Source organism: Neodiprion virginianus, chromosome 1, assembly GCF_021901495.1.
Source record: "Neodiprion virginianus isolate iyNeoVirg1 chromosome 1, iyNeoVirg1.1, whole genome shotgun sequence".
Classification (NCBI taxonomy): domain Eukaryota; kingdom Metazoa; phylum Arthropoda; class Insecta; order Hymenoptera; family Diprionidae; genus Neodiprion; species Neodiprion virginianus.
The window spans coordinates 1,302,730-1,317,297 of record NC_060877.1 but is presented as its reverse complement, the minus strand read 5'-3'; the positions used below and the strand labels follow the sequence as shown (position 1 = coordinate 1,317,297).

Sequence of the window (14,568 nt, the reverse complement as noted above, 5' to 3'; positions counted from 1 at the left end):
GCGATGATGAGGCTGCAATTGGCTCCCGCCATGCAGTAGCTGAGCTGTACAACCGAACCGGGACGATTTTTCGCCCAGCTGCAGACCTTTTCATCGGATCGAATTATAAGCGACGCGTTTATTCGCGAGAGCGTATCTTCTCACCTTGCGTGTATAATTGCACCGTTCCATTCTGATTAAAAATATACTTGTAGTACAGATGCCTTGTTCTCGCCTGCCGTCAGAATCTGGAGCGATTTCTAATACGCGCTGTCGCGAATGCGCTTTTTTCAATATACATTTCCATTTCATTCCGTGTCGAAGCTGGGGCCTTTTTTCTACATCTCCGTAGAGGAAATGGAAACTTTTCGGCGTTCGCGATTCGAATTACCGATCAATGAATATCGATATGGGAATCCACCAATATGTGGGCAATATTTGTGTACTATTTGTCAGTGTACGGCACGGGTGAATTAAAAATAAGAAATTTGAAGTTCGAGGAATAGAATCGAGGAAACAAACGAGGTGTAATCATTGAATTTGGCTCAACTCGACCGCGGTCGAGAGACTCTTGGTGTTGTAAGACGGTTTCGACTTGCGGTTGACTTGCGGAATTTCCGCTGATCGTGTGGTATTAACAGTTAGTTATTTTCCGCGTCAACTTTTAACGAAACTAGTCCGTTTTATATACGATGGGTGTCAAACCGTCGTCGCCGTTTTATACCCTAGATCGGTATTCGTGTGGGTGTAGCGCTCTCGGTGAGCGAAGCTTGTACACAAATGTGTAAAGTGGACTGCGACGCATCTGGAGCATAACGATGTTCGCTTACTTTTATGCGCTATCTTTACTGGATTATTTATGCGCCTATCGAGATCTCGAATCCCCTTATTCGTATTCTTCGCGCCTATTAAGGCGAGCATTAATAAGCCCATTCACCTGCCCCTCGACTCTGTTTCACAATCGAGATGTTTTTTTTTTTCTTTCATATCGAGTTACAAAGTACCGAATGCGTGAATGAAAAAATTGCAGACATTCTGCAAGAGTGCGTGAAATCAGAATCAGTTCCAAACCGTATACCTAGCGTGGGATCCACGATATTGAAACTTACCGCTGCTAACTTGTCGACTGCTGGTAAGGCAGCTAGATTATCATTCGAAACTGATAAATGGCTGTCTTACCGGTCGAGGATCCATAGCATCTGAGCTTTCCGGCTAATGGAAAGTTGCATTTTATCTTGACCAGTTAAAGCATCGACTCGTTTTACACTGCAAGCTTACTAATTGCGATATTGCTCGAGCTGCTCGTTCGATAAATTCAAAAGATGCAACTGGCAAAACGACTGCGAGTACACGGGATGAATAAACGGACCTGATTGTGAGATAAGACGCAAATGTTGTCCGGTTGTCACGAATGGGTAACGAGGTATCGAGTTATAATCACTTACGAGTCATGACGATATGTTTATTAGTCCGAACGATCATTACATGCGAACTTTGTCATATGATTTTTTTTTCTAATCTTATTCTGTTCCAATAAATGCATTACGCTTGAACTTTGTGCGATAGCTATTGTAACGTTATATGCATGTGTAATTACAAAACAATTGTTATTTTATACGCTTATAGTTGAAGGTACTTTATATCAGCGATGTATAATTAGGTACGTTATGCTTATTACATAGATAATGTAGGGTATATTTATGTGTCGTTAACATATACGGTTATTATACTGGCATTATTGTGGTTGGAACGTTTCTCTTGGAATGTAGGTCGCCACCACCCTCAAGTGTAAAATGCGTTTACTTCTTGTAAACATAACTCTCAGCACCGCCTCGTCCAAAGCCTGTAATTATCATGGAGGGATTTTATGAGTTATCCAACTTTAAGACGTGAGAATTTTTAATGGTAATTAATTTCTACAAGCTAAATGTGAACCAAAATGAAATTGAAAATTGCTAAAGGAGAATAATAAAATGCATAAATCTTGAAGAAATTCTCGTCCGCTTGTGGCGATTATGAATAATTCTGGTTTCGTTTGTTCGCAGGCATCGAATCGGAGAATCAAAAAGTGTCTCACCTCCGGGGCCGAATAACGCGGCGTAACAAGGCTGATTGCAGTATGGTTTACCCTCATGCTCGGCGTGGCTGCCGGGGGTCAAAGTCTTGTTGCACTTTTCGCATCTCAGACATGCGCTGTGCCAGTCCTTTCCCAGGGAGGTTTTTCGTTCCGCTGCACAAAAACAGAGAAGTATGGAGACTTTACACATATACGCGTTGTAGAAAACAGGGACAAAAGGAAAACCAACGGGTTGTAAAAGGGGGAGGAATAAGCATAAAAATGCGAGACGACTCGCAGGCCGCGCTTTGGAACCAAGAGAAATGAATAAATCGATGCAACCGAGCCGACGCATTAGCAATTTTCTAATTAAGAATTTCAAGAAGACACCAGGCGTCCTCTGGGACCCGGAGCTTTCTTTCTCATGAAAAACCCCTTTTCACGCATGGTGTGAACTCGGCGATGTCCGCGGGGAGCGAACACGGAGCCCGCAAAACCGAGCATTGTCGCACCGGGTGTTTTGTTCTTTTCAAAGAATCCGCGGCGCATGCATGCATCCATCATCCCAAATGAGTTTGCGATATCGTATTAAATGGGGATGTTTATTACGCGCCGCTACTCGCCGCTAGGTACTTGAATTACCGCATCGTGGCAATCACGAGTAGATATCGGCAGCCGTAACAGCCAATGCCTTTGTTTCTCAACGGCACCGATTCATCGTTCCACCGAAGAGCGTCGAGTGCACCGCGCCGATATAAAATCGGTGCACGTCAAAATGTATACAGATTCACAGTTGTCACGCGGAATCTCATTGGTCCAAATGATAGCGCGAAATTTCTGAGAACAACGGGGCTGATTCGTGAATCGAGAGTAGAGTCATTAAAATTTGACGTTTAGAAATTGGGATCCGCAATCCGTAAGGTCGTGTAATACTCCTACCCTTACCGAACGAACAAATTCACCCTTTTGCTCCCTATATTAGATAAGCAAACGAACGGAAAAACTTCAAAATTCGACGGTCCATACGTAATTATTATAATTCCTAGTTCTCGTCTAGCGACTTCGATATTGTATGAAAACAGTTTCACAAAGGCTCATTCTACTCCTCATTGTTTCCGTCATTGCCCAAAGTATCTAAACCGTGCACTTTTTGACCCCTGAAATGCGGGAAATTTGGGAATAGTAACACGTGTTAAAAAACCGCACATTTTTTTGACGATTATCGATGGACCGTCGAAATTTGAACCCTATCCATACGTTTATTTATTACAGGATGCAAACGGGTGAGTTTGCCTGGTCGGTAAAGGTAGCAGAACTATACGACCTTAACCAGCATATCCAAAGCCTCGAGGGTTAGTTATTAGCGCGAACAATTCGCAGGCTGCGGTTGTGTAGTGGCTCTCATCTACGGGTCCATCAGCGTAACAAATCCGCGTTATGTAAACCAGAAGCATCCAAGTCGCTCCCTAGGCCGAGAGATGGAAAGAGTGCTGGCCGGAGGGACGAGGAGGAGGATAACGGATGCTGGGCAACCCCACTTTCATTGCCATTTCGCCGCAAACAAACCTGTCGCTCTCATCTCCGGGCGCCCGGTCCGCTCTTCTTGTTATTACCTAGGCAGAGAAGAAGGCCGTCGGAGCGGGCAGAAGAGCTTTGTTGCTGTCCTCGCAGGCGGATGGATGCTTCATTGTTGTACAGTGGGCGACGGCGATGTCGAAACGCCGGGTCCGTATACGCAACCTTCCTCTCTACGGTTTCGCGCCTGTGTGGATTTGCGCACCGCGTACACCTGGCCAACTTCACTCCGCCTCCGAATCCTGACGAGCTTTCGACCGAATCGCTCCAAGCTCATCAACGACTCCGATGCTGCCATCGGCAACCCTCGCGGCTCTTTCGACAAAGACGAAACGTTCGGAGTAGGGTGGTCCTTAAAAAGGTCATTTTTTAATTTCCAGCAGCGCGCCCCCCAAATCGGCCCGACGTAATTTTAAAATAATTCCCTAATTTTCTCAGATTTTTATCTCGACTCTAACCCGTGCATATCAAATCAAATCTACCGAACAGATTTAGACAAAATTTGGTATAAGAGGATTTTTGGGTCGCTGATTACGAATTTCAACTCAGAATTACAAAATTCAAAGTTTAGGGTCCAATATGGTGGATTAAAACCCCAAACGTCACTTGATATTGCCATATTGGATTCACCATTTTGAATTTTGTAATTTCGAGTTCAGATTCGTAATTACCGACCCACGAAACCCCCCTGAACCAAATTTCATCTAGATCCGTTCGGTAAAACTGATTTCCCCTGAAAGGGTGGAACGGGATCCATCCCTTTTGGGACATAGGTTAGAGATGAAAGTCTGAAAAAAATAGGAAATTCTTCTTGAACTATCTCGAGCCGATTTGCCGAGCGAGCCGGTCGAAATTAAAAAATTACATTTTCAAGGATCACCCTAGTGCGCAGCTACTCAAAATTCACCCCTCGTTTCACCCCTCTTCAAGAATCACCCACGCATATTTACCGAGAGAATCAACGCCGTCGAGTGTACATGCATATCGCCGCACCCGGCTGATGAGTCCGGATACTCGGTGGGTAGAATCAGAAGACCGCAATACGGTAATTATTTTTTTACCAACTTTTGATCCTTGACTAATTTCTGCCTACATGCTCCCTTTTCTGCAGAGTCTACTCATTTTTCACGGTTCCAATTACTCGACCGAGGCTACAATTTTTAGCTACATTTCTATATTTCATAGGAAACGTTTCAGGATTGGTTCGGTTTGTGACCGGATGATACCGCGATTGGCTCGTAGATTCTTTTCGGTCACCGCGTAGGTGCGGTTCCACGTATGGATACATTAGTTCGTATACGCTCAAGTATGCAACGCTGGTGCGTGAGACGCACGACGCTTTCAGCGTCACTCGTCAACGACTCCGAAACAGAGCTGGGCTCTATTCACGAGGTAGACGGGTTTTTATCAAAAGACTCCGATGTACAGCATGCGTCGGTATGCACGAGGTACCGAACCGTGTAAAACGGGGTCCAAAAGTGCGCGCCTTGTACGCGGAGCGAGAGTCGTATTATGGGGCCAGAAGTTAGCCGCGTTCGTTGATACTGGTATGATAATAAGTACGTACTTATTGGAGAAGATTTTGAGCTATATCGAGAAAGAATTGTTACAGTTACTCAACGCTGCTACGCTCATGTAATCAGCTGTAGTTTACCAATTTCTTAAAGCTTAAATATCTTATCCGCCGACAATTTCGAGATTATTTCAGTGTGAGGGGTGTGCGAAGGTTTATCGAATACTACGAAATGTTTCGTAAGCTGATAATATAACGCGATACCGATTATATGGGAAAACAAACAATACACCTAGGCGATAAGCCGCCCAATTACGTTTAGTGCCATTTATTACCGTATAACGACATAGTTTCCTGCTTAACCGTGCAACTGACGCCTGATATTTTTCAACGACTAATCGCTACCTGATAATTAATTTTATACGCTCACGCGGATATCCGTCGGCTTCAACGAAGCGTCAGCTCGCGTAACTTTCCTCAATTTTTCACAAGCTTCTTTTTAACTCTGTTTCTGGTATTTCATTCGCGGTGTAAATACTGACACTGCGCATCAAGGAAATACGGAGAACCGTGTGTTTGAGGCGTAGCGTTAAACGCTGTGTATAAAATGTTATCTCAACACTCTCGCCGTGAAACCGATCAACGTGCAGAGCCATTTCCTTCCGCAGGGTCGTAATCGTTGCTTTCACCGTCATCACGGAGGGGGGATCTATCGTTAATCAATCGATTGGAGGAGTCAAATTCGATTACGTTACAAAAGAATAACCTTTCGACGATATGATTATCAAATCGAAGGTTTACCGATGTATAAATCGACGCGATAAATGTACAGCTTTTCGAATTCAAGTCTCGTGATCGATCACTGTCGGATTAAAGAGGAAAATTGAACGACGCGCTCATCGGTAAAGGTGAAAGGTATGAAGTTCTTTTTTCTCAACTCGCATGTACTATATTAACATACGACTTCGAACTGACGTCCATGTTTTCACACCTGTACGTATTAGAGCTCTGTGTACTCAGGTGCAGTTTTAACCTACGCGTAACTCGAAGCGTGGATAGAGAAAGTTCTTGAAGGTTGAGAAGATGAGGTCACGGTTAGGTCCGCGTGATTCATCCGTCCGCATAATTTTAAACAACCTGTGCATAATTTCGCGCTTGGCTCGGATTCGGTAGCAAAAACTCAACGAGAATCGCGTCGATTTTTCAAGTACGCTGCACGAGGAGAGTAAAAGAGAACGTGTGCCTTCTTTCTTACGCATAACTGAGATCATCGCTAATTAAAATACAACTCGAAAGGCGCGTTATCGAGGAATAACAGCGCCGATAACAATGCCTTGACACAGTTCCACCATCCGCTGACACACAACGCGTTTCCGCAAGGACGTTTGTTTCTCTTCGACTTTGTTCGCAGAAATGCGCTCGGTTCGTTGCACCAATTACGCTTCAACGAAATTGTGGACGTTTTCTTTCGTTCTTGTAAAATTGTGTTTGCGAATTTTCTTTCTCTTGTTCGTTCCGGATCGCGTTGCGCTGCAAGCAAACTGCCGACTCTCGCGCTTCCTTCGTTTTTGCAACGTTTGTCAAAAATCGCTGACCAAGAGAGACGCGTAAACGAATCGCCGGTCGTGTTGGCAAGGAATATACCGTTACGTCCAGTCGAGAAAACGTAAATTCGTGTTATAAAATATTCTTAATTTTTACATGGAAGTCTCTCGACATTTTCCGCATCCGGTGGTGCACCGCGATACGGAGCTCAAACATCCGTCACCACATTTGTTTGCGTTTGGCTGATATATTCACGTGTTGACGCTCACACATTCGTAACGATAATTATAATTAATCACAGAGGGACCCACCCACATACACCGAGGCTCGTAGCTTATTACGGCATAGTCGTAAATAAAAGTGACGCGGGAATCTCCGGATCATCAAAACTGAATCCTAGCGAAAATTGTAAGCTCGGTGCTAAGACCCGCGACACTGTTTTACCTAAGGCTTCATTTGTAATTGATTTAACTCAGCAGCGTATCAACCTGCAAACCGATTTCCCTTCAACATCAAAACCAACAATACGAGAGAATGAAACCGGAATAAACAAGGAATACTAAGAGCGTTGTTAAGCGAGCCTGAAATTATCCTTGAGTTATATACATTCGGTAAATGGTTTCGGCCAGTTAACCGCAGCTTCCGCAGCTCTTTATTTTTTGCCCACTTTATCAAACTTCCTTACAATAACTTGAGTTGTACAACTTCTTTTTCCAGGCAGTGCAGATAAAAATCGACACACCTTTGTTCAGCCTCAAAGTGTGGAACAGGGTGCAGAAGAAAAATGGGGAAAATCTAATCTAAGATGGAAAAGCAGTGGAAGCAAAAGACTCACCGAAGTATACCGGCTTTTCGCACTTTGGGCAGTTCGGCATGATGCAGGCTAACTGGGCGTGAGCGTGGCTAGAAGCGAATCGTCTCTGAAGTCTGACAAGCGTTCTTCGGCGTGGTCAACCGCTCACTAGATCGCGTCTGGTCCCGGTCGCCGGGTTTCCCCTCCTCTGGCCTTCCGTCCTGCTTCTTGCGTCCCGCAACGCGTTACGTTCTGCGTTATAATGCATCGCGTTCGATCCGTTCAAGCAGCCACTCGAGCCGATCGCAGCCCGGCTCTGAGAGGTGAGATCACCGCAAACGCTGATGTAATCGGTTCGTATTTTGGCCCTCTTGTCATCCGGCCAATCGCAATGTTTCTGGAATCAATGCAACAAGCATCCCGATTCAAAATGCCTCAACTGGACGCAGAGACCCCGAATTTTTATCACCCTCGTACTCTTTGGCCCAATTTTTTAGGGTCAAGACCGGGTGATTTGTGCTCCGATCTATTGTGACGCTTGGATTGATTGACATAGTACCTTCAAGGAGGATCAATTAGATAGTCCGAGGATTATTTTCTTTCATTCTCTGAGAAATCAATTCATTCGCTCTTCTTTTCACCCGTAGGTCAATACCTTGTATAATTGACTTGCGCCTAAAGCTTATCGCCGCACTTAAATTCGACAATGATCTGTGGTGAATGGAATCTACTGCTTTGGCATAGAAGATTGAAGGAATAAAGGAGCCAAAGGAAAGGAGAGAAAAATAATGGGTAAGAATCTCAGACGCTGGGAGAAGCTCGGCGGGATCTGATATTGATTGATTGAGACAAGGTCGAAGCCATAAGTCATCAGGGCGCAGGCTGGAAAGTTTTGATCAGCCTCTAATACCTACTCCTGTCGTAGTAAAACCTTACCTGCGTCTGCGTAAGCAACCTATGATTTCCTTCGTCCATTCTCATTCTATTGAGTATGAATTTCGTCCCACGCACGTGGAGAAAGCCAGAAAAAATTTATTACGATCTATGCCCTATGATCTCTGATACGATATATATCGAATAATTTTCCAATTACTGCCAGTGACGAAGAGAAATTAAGACTGACTCGAGTGAATTTCGGAACTTTGACCGATGTCGAGAGCTCCATCTCCTTGGGTCAATGTAACAATTCAGAATCAGGGGCTGGGCTCAATCTCAGACGTAAATCTGGCTTAGCCGAAATCTGTGTTTGAACCAAGATTTCGTCGTTACCAGGCCGATATACGGCGGGGCGATAATAAGGTTCACAAGAATTAACCAGGAGTAATAAGCGCACCGAGCAGCGACATTGCAAACAGCTAAATGACTTCCTCTGGTAACCACATCCTCGAATAAATAATGGAAGTGGAAATTGTTAGTGGTGTTCTTTCGTTCGTGGGTGTTGGGGGTTAGTTGCGTTTGATACTCACGAGATTACAGTCGGAGTAAGGATCGCTCTTTTCTTGAACGCCGTTCGTAGATCCCCAGGTTGAAATCTGATCAAGAGATGACGGTCTGCCGGGCCCCGGCGACGAAACTCGAGCTCATGACGCTCGTCGAGAACGGCGACGTGAAACAAGCGGTGCAAATCATCGAGTCCAGCAACACAAACGACCACCGAAGTTTCGTCGAGCCTTGCGGTTCGCTCCGAGTAACCCTCGTCCACCTCGCAGCCTGGCAAGGATACCTCAGCATCCTCCAGCGGCTTGAAATCTCGAATGCGGACCTTGACGCGAGCGACAAGTTAGGAAGGTGTGCGCTTCACCTGGCCGCTCAGCAAAATCACGTCGACGTCGTAAAGTGGCTTTTGGAGCGAGGAGCTGCCGTCGAAAACCGATTCGAAGTCAGATTCTTACCCAAGGATGAACCTTACAGTGCCACCGCTTTAAACTCCTGGCCAAAGTGCGATATCGGACATAGTGTACGTACAAAAATCACAGTGTGTCCAAGGAGTCGAGTCCGTAGACAATTGATTGTTCAGATATTTGCGAAAGGGAAAGCCGGTTGAGGCTTTTATTTTTTTATTTCGGTAGGATTACCAAATTTTGTAAATTCATTCTTATTTTACAAGTATCCTGTTGATATACGTATAAGTATCCGGTCGCATGGTATTTCCGAATAATCTAAATCTTAATCCAAATCCATCCAAATCCTCAGCTGCCACTGCCGGAATGTTGGGGAAGAACGGCGCTTCACCAGGCGGTGAAAGCTGGACACGTCGACATAGTGAACCTCCTCCTGAACGCCGGGGCGAACCCGGATGCCCGGGACCAGCGAGGAGTGACGCCCTTGCATCTGGCCGCCGTTACTGTGGACTCGAATGACCCAAAAGACATGTCGCGGTTCGAGAGGATCGTCGATATCCTCGTGTCCGCCTCGGCGTCCGTCAACATCGTCCACCCGGACACAGGTGAGTGTCGATCCAGTTCCCATCGTCTGCGGTTCAGTCGCAAATGGTTGACCTCTTGCTCTCCACCAAGGCACGACGGCGCTGCACCACGCCGTGACCCTGGGTAGCCGAGAAGCTACGAAGCGACTTCTCGAGGGCGGTGCCTGGCCGTCGGCTCGTTGCATCGGAACAGGAATCACCCCGCTACATATTGCGGCTAGCGCCGGGTTCCACGACATCTTACGGATCCTGCTGTTTTACATGGACTCCTCCTTCGTCGATGTCCAGGACGAGGTTAGTGTGTTTTTGAGTTCCAAGTTGCCGGCACGAGGTGGAATCCCGACTCACATTAAGATGGCTTCGCGCAGGTTGGACGTACACCGCTTCACGCGGCAGCCTACCAAGGTCACCTTGCTTCCATTCGGGTTCTGGTAGACAGCGGGTCTAATTTGGCCTCGGAGACAAAGACGGGAGTGACGGTTATCGACGCCATATTCGAAAACATCGCCCGGCCGATCACCTTCATCACGAACATTCTAGACTCGCTGGTGCGGGGGACGGACAAAAACGTGAACGTAAGCACACCGCCACCCTAGTCCCTCTTCATCGGCGCTGATCTACAACAAGACTGATATTCTCCTTTCAGCAAGTCGTCCTGGACTTCAAGCCGCTGGCACCCCGAGGCGAACTTCAGATGGCCGTGGTTTCTGCCCTGATTGGAGCTGTGCCGAGCATCGAGCAGATGACGATCCTCCAACACCCGCTAATCGAAGCCTTCCTTGGAATTAAGTGGTACCGGCTTCGTCCGTTCTTCTTCCTCCTCGTGCTCATCCACGTGGTCTTCGTCCTCTCCTTGTCGTGCTACGCGATGATCCTCCTTCAGAAAGTGTTCGACATCGCGATACCTGCAGGCAGAGTCCTCATTCTCTGCGCCTGTATTATTCTTGGCCACAATCTACTCCAGCTGCTCATAGTGCCGAGGTGATTCTTAAGTATGGACGTTTCGGTGTCGAGGTCTTAACGAATAAGGTCAAATTTCGACGTTTTGACTCTGAGGGGGGTCCTCCTCGGAAAACTATCATGTGTCATTTACTGTAACTGATAGAAATTACATCACTATTGTTTCACCAGAAGGAAGGAAGAAGAAAAACATTGAGAATCACTTACGTTTAAATACAATAAACCTCACGTGGGAGGTGAAACTTTCAATATAAAAGATCAAACAGCCATCGAGACGGTGAAAATACATAAAAGTGTATAGCGGCGGTAAATTCAATTAAACGTCAGTTAGTCCATGTGGTAGTCCAGTCATCACCTGAGCAATGACATGGAGAGGGATAAGTTTATTCTCACACCGAAATCCACCTTGATCCACCATTCTTAGAATTAAAAAGCTTACCTAGGTTGAGAGAAAAATGACACATTCTTATTCGGTTCCTTTGGAGACATAATTTAATTGAATTTAAGATCAATTAAACGAAAGTCAGGCGTGATAAATTTGACTTTATTTATTGAGACCTTCGAGATCGAGACGTCCATACACATTATCAAGATAACGCCGAGAGAACAGTTCTATTAGCGATTATCAGGCTCCTCGCTAATTTTCGCCGAGTTCATTCGATCGACCGAGTTATTATTTAAGGTTCACTTTTTCAGGCACCACACGAGGCAGTTCGAAACCTGGTTGTCAGCCATCTGTGTGACCATTTCGATCGGAGTGGCGATTGCAGGAGAGTACCGTCCGACCATGATGGAAGCAACGAACCAGGCTGAGAGCGAAAGCTTTCGTCAGTGGATCCTGCAGTCCGTCAGCGTGGCCATACTCATCGCCTGGATCCAGATAATGCTGCTCATCGGGAGATTTCCAACCTTGGGGTACTACACGCTCATGTTCTCGACCGTACTGAAAAACGTCTTCAAGGTGCTCATAGCCTTTGTATGGCTTATCGTTGGTTTCGCTCTGAGCTTCTCGCTTCTGTTCTGCGGCGGCGGACAGTTCACCGACTCCTGGAAGGCCGTGATCAAGACCATGGTCATGATGACCGGGGAGTACAACTTCGACGACCTCGTGAAAACGATGGATATTACGGAGAAAAACGTCGTTCTCCAATTTGTCGGAAGGATCGTTTTCCTCATGTTTGTCATGCTTGCCAGTATTGTGCTGATGAATCTAATGATCGGTTTGGCGGTCAGCGATATCCAGGGAATCTTGAAGGAGGTAATTTAATGACCTTTGAAACTCTACTAGCGTTGGCATGGTCCTGGTGTTATTCGAGAACGACGGACCTACCTGAAAGCAGGTAGTGCAACCAGCAACCCGACCCGGATTGCCCTTGACTATGAGTTATATCTGTGGGAGAGATCGGAAAATGACTCAGCTAATGCATGTAAATTTTGAAATTCCTGCGCGACTAGGGCTACATCCGTCGGTTGCTGAAGCAGGCCGAGTTCGTTGCTCACTTGGAGTGGGTGACGTCCCACCGGATTTTCAAAAGCCGGCTGGTTCCCAGATACCTGAGGATGATGTTCGAATCGAAGAAGATGATCCCGACCCAAATAACGCTCGGCGTGTTGACGGAGTACGGAAAGAAGAACACTGGGATTTCCGAAGAGCTGATCGACGCCCTTTTCGACATCGCCATGAGGAACCGGGAACTTGACAAAGAGTAATTCGGCTTAACGAAACTTTCTACGGCCACAGGCTACACATTGCCTACGGGAACGTTTCAAGTAAGCTTCATTGTTTTGTGTTTCAGGTGCGAAAGTCACTCCCCGTCTTCCAAAGGAAACGAAGACTGTTTCAACGAAACGGTAACTTCCTGCCAGCATGGAGTCAAGGAATTCTTTCGTGAAAATCTGCGCACGCAAAGAATGCAGTCCATAAGACGTAAGCTGGGTAGGCGGCGCAAAAGCGCAATCTGATTGAAAACCATAGGCAACGCGCGTTACGTAGGTACGATGGAATTTTACAAGCTGAATTCTCAGTGCTCGGGCATTTGTTATAGGAAAATTTATGACCGAACTATTCTTGCTGCAATTTTGTTTGCCGTGAACCAACGCTTGACCAATGACAGGTGATGGAAATTATCTTGCAGCCTAAATGAAATTCCAAGCGTGTAATGGTGGCCATATTGAAAATATGTCACAAACATATTTTATTAAGAACTTTAAAACGTAGATTTAAAAATTCAGCCAGTTCCACAGCGACGGATGATTTGAAGCGCGGAAAATTAAAATCTGAATGTGTAGTTAATCGGTAAAACAGGAACACGTAAATCTGAAGAAAAAAAACGTAATACTCATTCAACAAGGTAAGTATACTCGATCAAAAGACGTAGCGAGAATAAATATGCACTGATAAAAAGCATAGCAATACTCGTAGAATTCACCTCAGCCGGTAATGAAGGCAGGCTCGTGTGTAGTCGTGTTCAGTTGCCGAGAGACTTGGTTACCCGCGAAATACGGTCCGTTTGTAGCCCTACAGATGTCAGAGGTAGGTAGAAAGAATGCCGATATAAGGCCGATATAAGGCAAGTGAATTATCTGAATTTCATCCGATTGAAATAATTCACTGGACTAGCAAATTTTAATGATAATATAGTCACAGCAAGATATTAGCTGTCGAAATCAAAATTTTCAACGCAACGGCAAAGGTTTCACAAGCATAGCCAAGCGAAGTTCCAATGTAGCAAACCCGTCAACTAAACTTGCAAATTCCTGGCTGCTGCAACCGAATTTTTTTTGCTACGACAATATTGATACCAAAACTTGCTGGTTTAGCAAGTTATTTTTTCTTTTCGACAAGTACTCCCTGCACCAGCTATCCGGAAATCATTTCCTATACGTTGATTCAAATATACATTTTTGTGTTTGTACCGCATATTGCGATTTACGCACGCCGGTCATGCAGCAACTTCACAATCAGTTCAGTTTTCTCAGTTATCACTTGTGATGCGCAGGTACAAATGATCCGAGAATAAGTGATTTGTTTCAATTGGGTTATACATATAATATACTATTGTAATTTTCACAAGCGAACAGGCACCTCCGATTTTTATAGTACTTTGTAAACCAGACCCCCGAAATCTGCACAGTAGTCGGACAATTGTTCGGTCACGAGAAATTTATGATAATCATTTATAACGTGTCGGTGATTAAGGAGAAAATAATTATAGGTCTATAATTTATCACTCGGTTGTATTCGCAACTTATGATTTTTATTTCGTTTATTCTATACTACTCCATATTTATACATTAATTATAATTATTGGAGTACAATTATATACAGCAATGTCACATTTCCAGTAATTTTGTCTGATTCCACAATGATGTCGCATGCGTCTTCTTACCTGTACGTAAAATAAATTGTGGTTTGTTTTTTTTTATGAATATATGTATATTTCCTTTCTTTTCATGTTCTTCATCTTTCATTACGCGACTTGGTTGCCTTCCAAGGATTCGGTCAGCCGTTAAACGTAAGGACGATGGACAGATCTACAACAAAAAAACTGTACAGGTTTTTTATACTGTTTTTTTATGGATTTTGATTTACTGAAACCGGGTAAAATACTCACAAAGTTCCATCACATCGGGTTTCTTCTTCAACTCGTGTTTGTAGTTTCATTTAGAGTGAAAACTCCGATTTAATTCGAAGCCTGGTATTCTATTTTTGATTCCAAAAA

At 45.0% G+C, this 14,568-nt stretch overlaps 2 protein-coding genes across 2 annotated transcripts; one reads left to right on the top strand and one right to left on the bottom strand.

The window, feature by feature from the left end:
• Positions 1–1,420: 1,420 nt before the first annotated feature.
• Positions 1,421–7,638, bottom strand: LOC124301862 (cysteine-rich protein 1-like). The gene is made up of 3 exons (XM_046757391.1): positions 7,504–7,638; positions 2,057–2,209; positions 1,421–1,822 (listed from the first exon to the last, which is right to left on the bottom strand). Exons 1-3 carry the CDS (start codon positions 7,541–7,543, stop codon positions 1,779–1,781), a joined length of 237 nt encoding a protein of 78 aa, XP_046613347.1. The 5' UTR covers positions 7,544–7,638; the 3' UTR covers positions 1,421–1,778.
• A 66-nt stretch (positions 7,639–7,704) lies between these two features.
• On the top strand, positions 7,705–14,320 carry LOC124301858 (transient receptor potential channel pyrexia-like). Its single transcript, XM_046757377.1, has 8 exons — positions 7,705–9,418; positions 9,655–9,907; positions 9,978–10,180; positions 10,255–10,461; positions 10,533–10,867; positions 11,543–12,104; positions 12,302–12,552; positions 12,643–14,320. Exons 1-8 carry the CDS (start codon positions 9,005–9,007, stop codon positions 12,806–12,808), a joined length of 2,391 nt encoding a protein of 796 aa, XP_046613333.1. The 5' UTR covers positions 7,705–9,004; the 3' UTR covers positions 12,809–14,320.
• Positions 14,321–14,568: the final 248 nt, after the last annotated feature.